The sequence below is a fragment of the Dicentrarchus labrax genome, unplaced genomic scaffold, assembly GCF_905237075.1.
Source record: "Dicentrarchus labrax unplaced genomic scaffold, dlabrax2021, whole genome shotgun sequence".
Lineage (NCBI taxonomy): Eukaryota > Metazoa > Chordata > Actinopteri > Moronidae > Dicentrarchus > Dicentrarchus labrax.
Window position 1 is genome coordinate 14682717 of NW_026136711.1, and position 12238 is coordinate 14694954.

The window sequence follows — 12238 nt, forward strand, 5'->3', positions numbered from 1 at the left end:
TGTTGTTTTTTTTTTTCATTTTCTTTTACAGCTGTGGTTTCCCAAACGTGGAAAGATCTGAAGTGAGCAATGAAATGAACAACTTGTATCTAGAGGAAATGCTTTGAAGTATGGGCAGGGAGGAATAGTTAGCCTCTTTCAAAAGAGGAAAAAAATCACCTTCCAGCAACTTCAAAGTGTTGTGGTGTTATGATGTTAGCTTGCAGGCTAGCCACCGGTAGAGCCAAGAGTCACCAGGGTTTTGTTAAGATTAGCGTCATTATTCAGTGCTGGCAACTCCATTGAGCAGGGCCTCTGAGGTGCTGTGTGAAATCTTTGAGCTGTGATTTAGTACCTAACTGCCACTAAAATCACAACGTCACATTCCAGAAACTGCGACTGCAAAAAAGTGAGAAAAATATTCCAGTCAAGAGCTGAGATCAGTGTTACCTCAAGCTTCCTGTGTTTCACCTATAAGAACCCCCCCCGGTCACTGAATTTAATGTGGATATATAGAATTAATACACAATCTTCTCATTTGTCTCTGGTTAAAGATATGCTTAAACATACCCCATTATAGCCTAATCTTTAGCCGTGAAGCATCGTGTCAATTTTGTCCTCAAAGAAAGTGTCCAGTGTAATCATCAAGAAGGATGTTAACCTCACAAAGAATATATTTTCTGTGACGACTTGTTAGACCGGCTTAAGGTGTTGCAAATAGCATTTCCTGCCTAGACAAGCCATATACTGTATACTGCCCTTTGTTTTTCTTTCGCTCTCCCTCTCCTTATACCTCCCCACATGCCCCCTGTATGTATGTCTCCATTCTTCCTCCTCCTCCTCTCTTTTCACTCCCCCTCTGTCTCACCCTGCTCCCTAACTGAGCATGGAGGAAAATACAAAGCATCCATCTTTATCCGTGTGTCAGAGAGGCACCCAGTCTCCCTGTTGCTAGGTAACACTGGAGAATGCTCCCGTTCATTCAGACTCGCCGACCATTCATGCACCAGAGGCTCTCGCCTGTTATGGCTGTATGGCTGCCACCATATAGCTCAGATCAGCCTGACCAATGCCTTTCATCTCAGTATGCAGACTTGAGTCAAACATGACCATGGTTGATTTGTGTGTCTAAACTTTGAAGATGCTTATTGAGGTATCTTTTTTTGTTGTTGTTGTGGCATGTTGCTTTGACTGTAAACATGTCTTGTTTTAACCTGTGATCACAGATATACAAGGCTAATGCAGTTATTGTTGGTGTATGTGTATTTTTAGCTATTGAAGACCAGTCTGTGCAGATTCAGAGATAAATCTGCAACAGTATCCTGTGAATCTATAATGAGGAGAGCAACCCTATAAGCTTAAGCTGAATAGAGCTTTGGTCAGAGCTAAAACACACATGCTCCTACACTCCTTGCTTTGTTTTTCTTTCTAAATATAGCTCTTATTTATGGGCATTCATAAATGTTTCAACAGCATGTGATATCTGTTAATTTTAATCATATTCAAACAAACATTCATTTAAATTCTAGGTGCTGGCTATAGTTTTATAGTGTCAGTATCTGACAGCATACAAATGTGTCTTCAGGCGATGGAGTACTTGCCAGGCGGCGATCTGATGTCCCTGCTAAACCGATATGAGGATCAGTTTGATGAGTCCATGGCTCAGTTCTATTTGGCTGAGCTGGTAGAGGCCATTCATGCTGTCCACCAGCTGGGCTATGTCCACAGGTAAGACACCAGCTACTGAACCCAACCTCTCAATAATGAGGTAGGCATTTTTTAAGGTTTTAAGGAACGACACAATTAAGGAAAGAGACCTTAAGTTGGTACTTGTACTCTTACATTTTCACTACATACCATTCTTTGTTTGCCTTTTGTTTTTACTTGAAGGCCAAATGCTCATAATTCAGGAAAACATTAACTGGACCTGAAAAATGTAGCATTGTAATTTAACCTAGAGCACTGAGTGTGATGTTATGTAATACAAAAACATTGCTGGAGTTTACAAATGTATTCCATTATCATCATAGCGGCAGACATATTACAGTACTCAGGCAACAAACAGCTCTGTAAAAGCAGTATCAAATCCCTTCTAAACTCTCCACTTGCAGAGATGTCAAACCAGAGAATGTTCTCATCGATCGGACTGGTCACATTAAGCTGGCAGACTTTGGATCAGCTGCCAGGCTGACTGCTAACAAAACAGTAAGTAGATTACCGAGTTTGCTCTATGTATTAACTTCAGTAATGCTTGACGGTAACATCATCGTGTTTTATTAATGTGGTTCCAGGTGGCAGCTCCCACAGTGCCTATCGGGACCCAGGACTTCCTTTCCCCGGAGGTCCTGGCAGCCATGAATGGGGGCACTCACAGTACCTACGGGGTTGAGTGTGACTGGTGGTCTCTTGGGGTCATCGCCTATGAGATGATCTATGCCAAGTCCCCTTTTTCTGAAGGCACTTCTACCAAGACAATCCACAATATCCTCAACTTTCAGGTGCATAGACTGTCACTTCAGCTGTGGCTGACATTGATCATTAACTGATCTGTAATTGTCTGTAAATTAGAATTCCAGATGTATGAAGACAGGTCCACTTACCATTCCCAGTATACTGCAATGGAAATATGCAGTCTGATTTACCTGTAGTAATATCTGATCAGTCTCTGTTATGAAATGAATCTTTGTCCGTGTTGTTTGCCCCCAGCGTTTCCTTAAGTTTCCGGAGCAGCCGCGGGCCAGTAAGCAGTTTGTAGACCTGCTGCAGAGATTGCTGTGTGGAGCCAAAGAGCGACTGGGTTTCCAGGGACTCCGCTGTCACTCTTTCTTCTCCAGTGTAGACTGGAACAACTTAAGACAAGGTAAGGAGATTCCTCTCCCTTGAGACTCTGTTCTTCTGTCTTTCCAGAAAATGCTCAATGTGGCTTGAAATCACACAATGTTGCTGTAATCACGTCACTGGACAGATGAAATATGACTAGTTGTCAAATACTAATGTTGTTTATAATATACATAAGTGTGCTTTTTGTGTGTGTGTGTGTGTGTGTGTGTGTGTGTGTGTGTGTGTGTGTGTGTGTGTGTGTGTGTGTGTGTGTGTGTGTGTGTGTGTGTGTGTGTGTGTGTGTGTGTGTGTGTGTGTGTGTGTGTGTGGTTGCGCATAGACAACAAACAGCAATTGCGTTGCCAGTGGTTTTGTCGGTCGTAAAATAATGAGATTCGGTGTGCCGTTGGCAGTAGGCCAGCTCTTTCCTGAGGAAGAGAATGGGAGGGAGGCAGAGACAAGAAGCGAGGCAGACAGAGTAAATATCTGCAACTCATCTGCTTCTCAACAGACGCAGCACAAATCTTTTACGCTAGCGACACCAGACACGCTCTCTGTGGCGGAAATACATGTGCGTTTGTTGGACGTCATTGTAGCCATCAAATCTCAGACTGAATGACGAGGAGTTTGACATGTTCACCTGACCAGCTCTGGGAAAACACTCCCATAACATTCACATTAATGGATATTTTCCGTGAAGCATGGTCACATTAACGAACCAGTGCTCTACAGTGGTTCTGTGATTCAATGTGTATAGCTGCAGGGGTGATAAGTGTTTATTTTGCTGTGCAGAATATCTTGCGTCTTCAGATGAACAAACCAAATCCCCTCCTTTTTGTGATTCTGAAACGATTATCAAACATTGCTATGCTGGTCATTCCCTCTGAGCTGTTTTCCAGTGATAATGTTCCTATCAGCGCTGAATATTAATTAATCTAGCTGTTTGCTCAAAATCCTCATGATCACCAGCAGGCTATGATACAGTTTTTGAAATGCAGGAGCTTTTTGTGACTGTGTGTTGAAGAGAAGATTTATTGATTTATTAATTTTTTTCTCTGAAGATCAATTGTATTAATTGATAGTCTGAGTAATAAATATCAAATACAATATATGAAAAATAATCAGATGCAAGAATGTTTGTATTGAAAACACAGACTTGGTGTATTGATAACTGGACACAGATAGAGCTTTTTATGCTTCAGCTTTGGCTCCAGCTGATTAGCTTGCTCTGCTGCAGTGAGGGAGAGCGAGTGAGCATGTGTATATGAGACAGAGGAGAGGAGGGAGGGAGGGACAGAGAGGCAGCATGTGCATCAACGCGCGACTTACCGCACTCTAGGCTCCCACCGCTCTGCTCCGTTCCTCCTCCCTTCCTTTCTCTCCCCTTTCTCCTTGTTGTGTTTTTTTTTCTTTTTTCAATTTTTTTTTCTTTTTTACTACTTTGTCCGTCGCTGCATCCTTTTTTCCTTGCCTTCTCTTACTTCCTCCTCTCATCCTTTCTCCTGCAGTTCTCCCGCCTTTTGTTCCTGCGTTGCACGCTGAAGATGACACCTCTAATTTTGAGGAGCCGGAGCAGGCAGCCCCCCGGCCAGCCTCAGCAGCCCAGCGAGGAGCTCTGCCAGCGGGCTTCCAGGGCCAGGATCTGCCCTTTCTAGGCTGGTTCTTCAGCAGAGCGTTGACAACATTGGCCAAAACTGAGTGAGTGCTACCTGTTTACAAGGCATTGTTTGGCTTATTTTCAAAGATGACCCCTCTTTTTTCCTGTAGTCAATGCAGAGACCTCCTGCATACACCTCTGTAACACACCTTTGTCGGTTAAAGACCCCATGCTACCATTGGCTGCTGTTGTGCCATTAGACTCCTCATTACCACAGCAGCAAATTCCAGGTAGCCTTGTTTCAGGTGACCTAGCGTGATGCCCTGGGCAGTTGGTGTTGTGTCCCTGTCATTAGTGTTATGCCTGTTGGGGCCAAAATGGGTTTGGCCATATGCTGTGTCAGACAAGGAACGAGGGAGGGGAGGAATCTCCCTGTTTTCTGGTGCTCTCCTCTTCTGGTTCCCGATTTTGTGCTTTGGGATCACACGTAGTTGATCCGATGCATAGATAGATCAAATGAATGGACCAGAGGATGTGAGCTGGCATTATCTTGCCATTGGCGCTGATTGGTATGCGGCTGAGTGTGTCAATGAGGTTTGCTGAGAGGTGGAACCCCAGACATAGACACACTCCCACCCTTGCTGCTGTTATTGTGCTTTCTCTGTTACTGTGCAGCATAATGGGCTTCTGACTTTTATAGCATGGGTTTTGGGACTGTAATTATCCCTAATGGTGTTTGGCTTCTTAACCTCTGATAATAATGCAAGAGGATGGGTTTCATTTCTGTAGCCCCATGGCAGTGCTCTAGCAGGTTAATGGTCCTGGAGACTGCGGATCATGACAGCAGCAGCAACAGAAAGGGAAGAAAAAGCGTTTAGACAGGGAAAAGGATGAGAGCTCAGATTGGGGGAGAGAATCTATTTCTATGGTTACTACCGTGATGGTTTTTTTTTTTCTTTTTCAGTCCCCACCCCCATCTTTACCCGTCTCATCTCCTCCTCTTTTTTTCTCCCTCTTCTAATGTCTCTGTCCCTTGCTGTTACACCATCAGTCATCTGCTCATGGTTTTTAACTGAATCCAGTCATTTTCTTTGCTGCATTTGACTAAGAGGAGCTCATAGAATGTGTCAAATTTGTGTGTCGGTGCATGCATATGCGTCTACACATTTTTCATTACAATCCCAAAAAGGAAGGAGGACTGAATGAACCCAGATCATAATGAATTGCTAATCATGTGTTTTGGGGTTCCTGCTGTTCTTTTTTTTTTCATTTTGCGTAAACTTGTCTGTCTGATTCCTTATTAGTAAAAACAGCAATATCTCCCTAAGAGCTTACCTCTATTTTAAAATAAGCTATCTGTGGTTTAGTGTCAGTAAATCATCTTTGCAAGGTGGCTTGAATGTAGGCTCATAAAGTTCTGTCTTTTGTTTCATCCAAAAAATCCTCAAATATCTGCCTTCTTTGCCAAATTATGAGGTAGTATACGCCAAGGAGGTGTGTGTACACAAAATTCTTTACAAATTGTGAGTATATCTTTGGTTTTTGTGTCAGATGGTCTGTCTTTCTGGTCAGTCAACACTTTGGTCAAGAGCAGGAAATCTTGATAACTACTGACCAGATTGCCATGAATGGATAGGCCAGATGGCCACTGTATGGATATTCATAGTCCCCAGAGGACAATTCCTAATAATTCGGGTGACCAACTGACTTTTCATCTGGTGCCATCATCTGGTCAGACTTTCCCCTTGACATGATATCTCAGCAACTAACGGTCCAGTTGTCAGGAAATCTGCTGAGGACATTCATGATCTTTGAAGGCTGATTCTTTGTCATGACTCTGACATTTCTTCTAGTGCCACCATCAAGCCAAAAATCTACTTGGACACAGAAAAAAAATCTAAAGGGCCAAATTGTTGTGAAAATTGCTGAGCCCATTTATACTCTTCAGCCGGTAAACCCTTTTTAATACACAATGACCCACAGACCTCCCTCTAGCGCCACCCATAGGACAAGGGTGGTATGACTTCCGTATGTTTTTTTTTTTGTTTGTTTCTTTCAAATTATTCTTTTTTTTTTTTTTAAGACTGTTTGGATTAAAATGGACTGCAAATCCTTTAAAGGTAGAGAGATCCAAGGATTTAGCGACGCCCCCTTGTTTTAACCCTCCGCTTCCAAACGTAGAGGAAAAACGTTAGAACACATGTAGCCCCCATCTAGAGCCAGTGTTTGGTTTGTCCTTTGTGAGCTACTGTAGAAACGGGGCATTTCAACATGGCAGACTCCATGGAAGGAGACCCGTGGCGTCCGTAGATAAAAATGGTTCATTCTAAGGTAACAAAAACATAACAATTCCTATATTCAGGTGATTATACACTAGTTGTTATTATTATATTCTATTTCTGCCAATAGATCCTCCTAAATGTTGCACTGGACGTTTAACTGGCATATTTTTTCAGAGTCCCCCGTCTCTCTTTGATTCTCTTCAATAATGCAGTCTGCACTGGCTAGTCGTTTATTTTCCTTCCCCTGTACGGAGACATGACAACTACCACATTCCTTAGTTAGGAAAAGAGTGACCTCTCGTATTTTCTCTCTTGTAAAAACATTTCTTTTCTATTTTGCCTGCATGATTTTTAGAACAGTAAAACTATTATCAGTGGGGGAACCGTAGAAGAGGTGAGGAAGAAATTCATCCATACTCAGTTAAAATTTACCACATATTTGACAGTTTTAAGAAAGACACATTTAAATGTAAAAAATTTGCAACTCAATGCATCAAAGGTCCAGTGTGTAAAATTTAGGAAGATCTATTGTAGGTGAAATGGAATATAATTAATATTCATAGGTGTGTTTTTATTAGTGTATAATCACCTGAAAATAAGAATCTTTGTTTGTATTACCATAGAGCCATTGGGTCTTCCTCTTTGGTGGCCACCATGTTGAACCATCATATTTCTACAGTAGCCCAGAACTAGGGCTGCTCGATTATGGAAAAAATCATAGTCACGATTATTTGGGTCAAAATTGAAATCATGATTATTCAAACGATTATTTTTTCAAACTTCAGAAACATGCTGCATTTATTGGACATTTGTCAAAAACATTTTGCAAGGAAGTCCTCAGTTACACTTTCCTTTCCCCATAAACATTTGTAAGTCTCCGGTTACCTGTTCAAACGAAAACAACGTGACAGGAGAAGACGGCAACTAGTGTCGCGACCACCGGCGCAAGTATAAATAGTTACGGTGCTCCTGTGACTTCACATTGTCGCGCGACAGGTCGGGAACGGCGAGTATACCGAGCGCATGACGTGCAGTGCTTGCTGCGGGGGAGGGACGAAAAATACGCATGCGCGAAATACGCAGACTGTGGCTGTGTCCCAATTCAGGGGCTCAGCTTTTTTCTATACAACGTTGCACAACAGAAAATGGGAAAAAAAATCGTTTGGCCCCAAAATCGTAATCATGATCAAATTTCGATTAATTGAGCAGCCTTACCCAGAACAGACAAATTAAACTCTGACTCTAGAGTCCTTTTGTGAGTTTGTGAGCCAACGTAGTTTCTGCTACATGCTTGAAAGGCTGAGCTGTATTCAAATGCAACTGCAATCTCCAACGTTGCCACTAGATGCCACCAAATCCTACACACTGGTCCTCCAAAACATCAGTCCAGGACGTTTAAATTGTCATTTCATCTGTACAGTAGCCCCCAAAAGCTGTTCAACTAGGCACTGGAAAATTTTATGAATTTTGAATTACATTTTTTATTTGCAACAGATTTAGCTTGCAGGAACGTCTTTTATTTAGATTCCTGTGAAAAAGACAGCTTGGAGTGTTTTTGTTGTTGATATGAGCCAAATGTGTGTACAATTCTGTATATTCTCTCTCTCTACATGTATATACACACTATGTACAGTATATGTGTGTGTATTTCAGGGGGATGTTTCTTGATGCAGAGAGGCAAAGGGAGCAGTGCTTGCCTTTGTGCTTATTTTTAACACTGTGACTCAGTCTGAGTCAACTTTATTAAAGATCCCTCTGCAGTATTTGTGAATTCATTCATACAGACCCATTCATTTATTTAGAAGACTTCTATTTCACAGTTGCCTCCTCTGGAAAGGTGAAAATTGACTTTGTGCTCTAAATTATTCCTAAAGAATGAAAACAAAATAGGACATCACCTTACATAAACAAGAGAAATGAGTGCATCAGACTCACTACAGAGCTCTGTGTTAATCAACCCCAAGCCATAGGCATAGCCCAAATTCTCCTGTCACATTATTTTGTCAGGCAAACAGCAAATATTCCCTGGTCTACATGGCTGTTTTGCTCATGTAGTCTGTTTCTTCCTGAATGTACCACGATGAATAAAATATACCTGGCTCTTTCTCACTTCAAAAATGCTCTGTTGAATGTTATCCTAATTGTTGTCAGTAGCCTTATTGTTATGACTAGATATTCTTCAGAGTACTTTTCTCAAAAAGGAAACTATTAGTCAATGCATTTTTTTTTATGCTCTCAGTGTCTGTTGCTCATTTATGATGTGTGGGTGTTGTGTCTGCATTTCAGCCAGCTTAATTACAGCTACGATACTGTCGAGACTTGCTGTTATATGATGATGTTAGCTGATATGTGATATTTTTGATATTCTCTGCATTACCCAATGACAGTCAAAGTATAGTAAAAAAGAAAGACATGTATTTTGATGTTGGTCTTGTTTTAAGTGCTACGTCGATGAGGAATGTAGCATTTGTGTTTGGCTTAAATACTAGTAAAGAACATCTATATATGTTGTCTTCAGGTCAGTGTCTGCAGGCCTCAACTCTCCTGCCAAGACCAACTCTATGGAAAAGAAACTGCACCTTAAAAGCAGAGAACTACAAGAAACTCAAGACAAATGTCACAAGGTGATGTTCTTTTTATTCATGTTTCACTATTTTATCACCGGCCGTTTTGACAAAAAGGTTACTCTAAATTTTCAAATGCAAGCGCTGCTCCATCGAGCAAGCCAGAGATAACTGGAGTAAGACCACTGAACGCTGACTGGAAACTGTACAATTGCATTTTTGTATTTCCATATTGTAGAATTTTGTTTTGAGAAAAAAATTATTCCATCATGGGTTTTATTACCAGACGTCCTGTGTTTATTCTGGCTGTCCGGCTTAACACAGATCAAGCAGGCGTCTGCTGCTGCTGTAAGAAGCCAAGTTGATCTTGTTGTGTGTACAACATTACAACTACGTTATTTTCTTGAAGCGAGTTACATAATAGGTCAAATATCTTAACTATCATCAGAATCTATGGCCGGTGGACAATCACCACTTTAAATACCTTTACATTTCTGCTGCATTTAAAGCATCAAATGTAACAAACAAAAAACCAACAACCTAAAGCTGCAATGAAATTGTGCTGTTTCTTCTGGTGTATCCAGATGGAGCAGGAGATCTCCAGGTTCCAGCGTAAAATGACTGACCTGGAGTCAGTGCTCCACCAGAAGGATGTGGAGCTGAAGGCATCTGAGACCCAGAGGAGCATTCTGGAGCAAGACCTTGCCACCTACATTACTGAGTGCAGCGTGAGTCATAATAACAACTGTGTCCGTGTGTGTACATAATTTAAAGAAATGTTTAAACATATTAACGCTCTTACATTGTGTTTTTTTACACATTGGTGTACTTGCTTGTCGCTATCTTCAACATCTCAAAAATAAGTATTGATCTGAACCAACAGTAGCCTTGAGTTTGTGTGCACATATGTGTTTACAGAGCCTAAAGCGAAGCTTGGAGGAGGCACGTGTGGAGGTCTCCAGAGAGGATGACAAGGCCATGCAGCTGCTGCACGACATCCGCGAACAGAGCAACAAGCTGCAGGAAATTAAAGAGCAAGTATGTAAATCTTCTCATTCACACAGTCCTCTGTCTCCTCCTTCTCATCACGATAATGATGTGGTGCATTTGGATTTTTTTTTTAATAAACACTTCAAGGTATTTATACTAAGAAATGTGTCGTGAAAGGGGGAAAATGCCTTCATACAGCATCCACAAAGCCATCTTCTTATTTGAGGAGATTCTTCCACTTAACAGTGTTGTCTTTATCTTATTAAAGTTGATAAAGGAGTAACTGAAGCAACAGTGTGATTACTCTCTTTGCAGTGCTCCCCTGTTACACAGGCAGGGCTTCCCCTCTGAGGACTCCCTTGTCCTCAACGCTCATAAAGGTCATCCTTGCAGATAGAATCCCTGAGAGGTTCAAAAGTACAGGACACTTTTATCATTACTCAAAAGATTGGGGAACGACATGCAGCATTTACAATTTTTAAATCAACATTTCTGATTTAAATTAAAGTTGAATGGGCAAAAACACAAACAACAAATGCACCCATCATATTGAGACCCAATTGAGTAGCCTTATTTAAATTGGGTGAAAGTCTCAGTTTACAGGAAGTGACGATTCAAAGTGGTTACCAATATCAGTGTAACATGTTGTCTCTGCAAAGATTTTTATAGACATAAGCAATTATTTTTCCTTGCACTTGGAAGTCTCTGTAGTGCAAAGTTGCAAACTAAAGCTTTAAAGTGGTAATCCTTGAGTTGTTATCTTTGATTTTGACACTTTTGGTGATAAATGGTCATTGCTGCAGTGCACTGCAGTTTCTATAGATCACTGCACAATGAAACAGTGTCAGCAGATCTGTGAAGTATATCTTTGTCTGTATAGCATTGGCAGCAATTGTTGCCTGTGCTCAGAGCTCAGCTCCTCTGTGCAGGCTGTGCCAAACCTCCTTTGCTGTTGTATCTTGTCAAAACGCACACATAAAAACCTGCTAGCTGTTTTGTTTTTATGGGAAAAGCCTAAATAGAACAGTAAATAACACACTGGATATACCAACTTCCTGAAAGTTGGAATATGTTGAAACACTGCTGAGTTAATAATATAAATCATTTTGTAAATTTTGAAAATAACCATAATAATGGCTTATTACTTGAAGAGTTGTACAATCTTGTTTCCTTACGTCCTCAAAAATATTTTAAAACTAGTAGTTTTCCATTACTGAGAAAGAAAAACATGTTTTCCAAGAGATACATAAAGCCCACCTAAAGAAGTCTTAATATATCAATTATAAGGAATGCAATCTGCAGTTCAGTCCAATACACAACACTGTGTTATATGTTAGATATATAGTGCTATATAAAGGATGTAAAATGATCAAAGTGGTGCTGAACTTAACCTCATATGTTCATGAACAGTCATTGTGTGGAGTGCAGTTTTTTCCATGCTGATGACTACTGTGTGCTGTCTATGCACTCAGGAGTACCATGCCCAGCTGGAGGAGATGCAGGTGACCATCAGGCAGCTGGAGGAGGACCTGTCAGCTGCCCGGCGCCGCAGCGACCTCTATGAGGCTGAACTTAGAGACTCTAGGCAAACAAGTGAAGAGCTCAAAAGGAAAGCTGTGGAATACCAGCAGAGAATCCAGAAGGTATGTTTGCATCAGACATGATTATAGGTCATATAATGTAAATGTGCGTTAAGTAATATGCTGATAATTCACTCTTTGTCCCTGAAACATATTACTCGTTGTCTTACCAGCAATCTTGGCAGAAATATTTAATGAAAAAAAAGGTGGCAAGGAAACCTCACAGTTCACTAACCTGACTCAAATCTTTGTGAAACAAATATGTAGTAAAAGTTATTTAGTTTGTTTTTCTGTCTTTACTGTCAGCTTACAACTGTAACATTGTGTTATCTACATACTCAAAACATCAAAAACCAGCCAGATAAAATGACAACTTATTCTACATGAACCTATAAATAAAGGCCACAACTGTGTGTTATGCTACTC

The 12238-nt window shown here is 40.9% G+C and overlaps 1 protein-coding gene across 7 annotated transcripts in view; it reads left to right on the forward strand.

Annotated features, from left to right (window-relative positions):
• Nucleotides 1-12238, forward strand: part of cita (citron rho-interacting serine/threonine kinase a) — a 40577-nt gene that overhangs the window by 3318 nt on the left and 25021 nt on the right. For all 7 annotated transcript variants that reach the window (XM_051415440.1, XM_051415443.1, XM_051415442.1 and 4 more), the window contains exons 6-14: nt 1565-1707; nt 2091-2184; nt 2271-2477; nt 2686-2839; nt 4308-4497; nt 9197-9302; nt 9827-9970; nt 10161-10280; nt 11705-11875. In XM_051415440.1, coding sequence (XP_051271400.1) covers nt 1565-1707; nt 2091-2184; nt 2271-2477; nt 2686-2839; nt 4308-4497; nt 9197-9302; nt 9827-9970; nt 10161-10280; nt 11705-11875 — 1329 coding nt within the window. The remainder of the gene's footprint in view (nt 1-1564; nt 1708-2090; nt 2185-2270; nt 2478-2685; nt 2840-4307; nt 4498-9196; nt 9303-9826; nt 9971-10160; nt 10281-11704; nt 11876-12238) is intronic.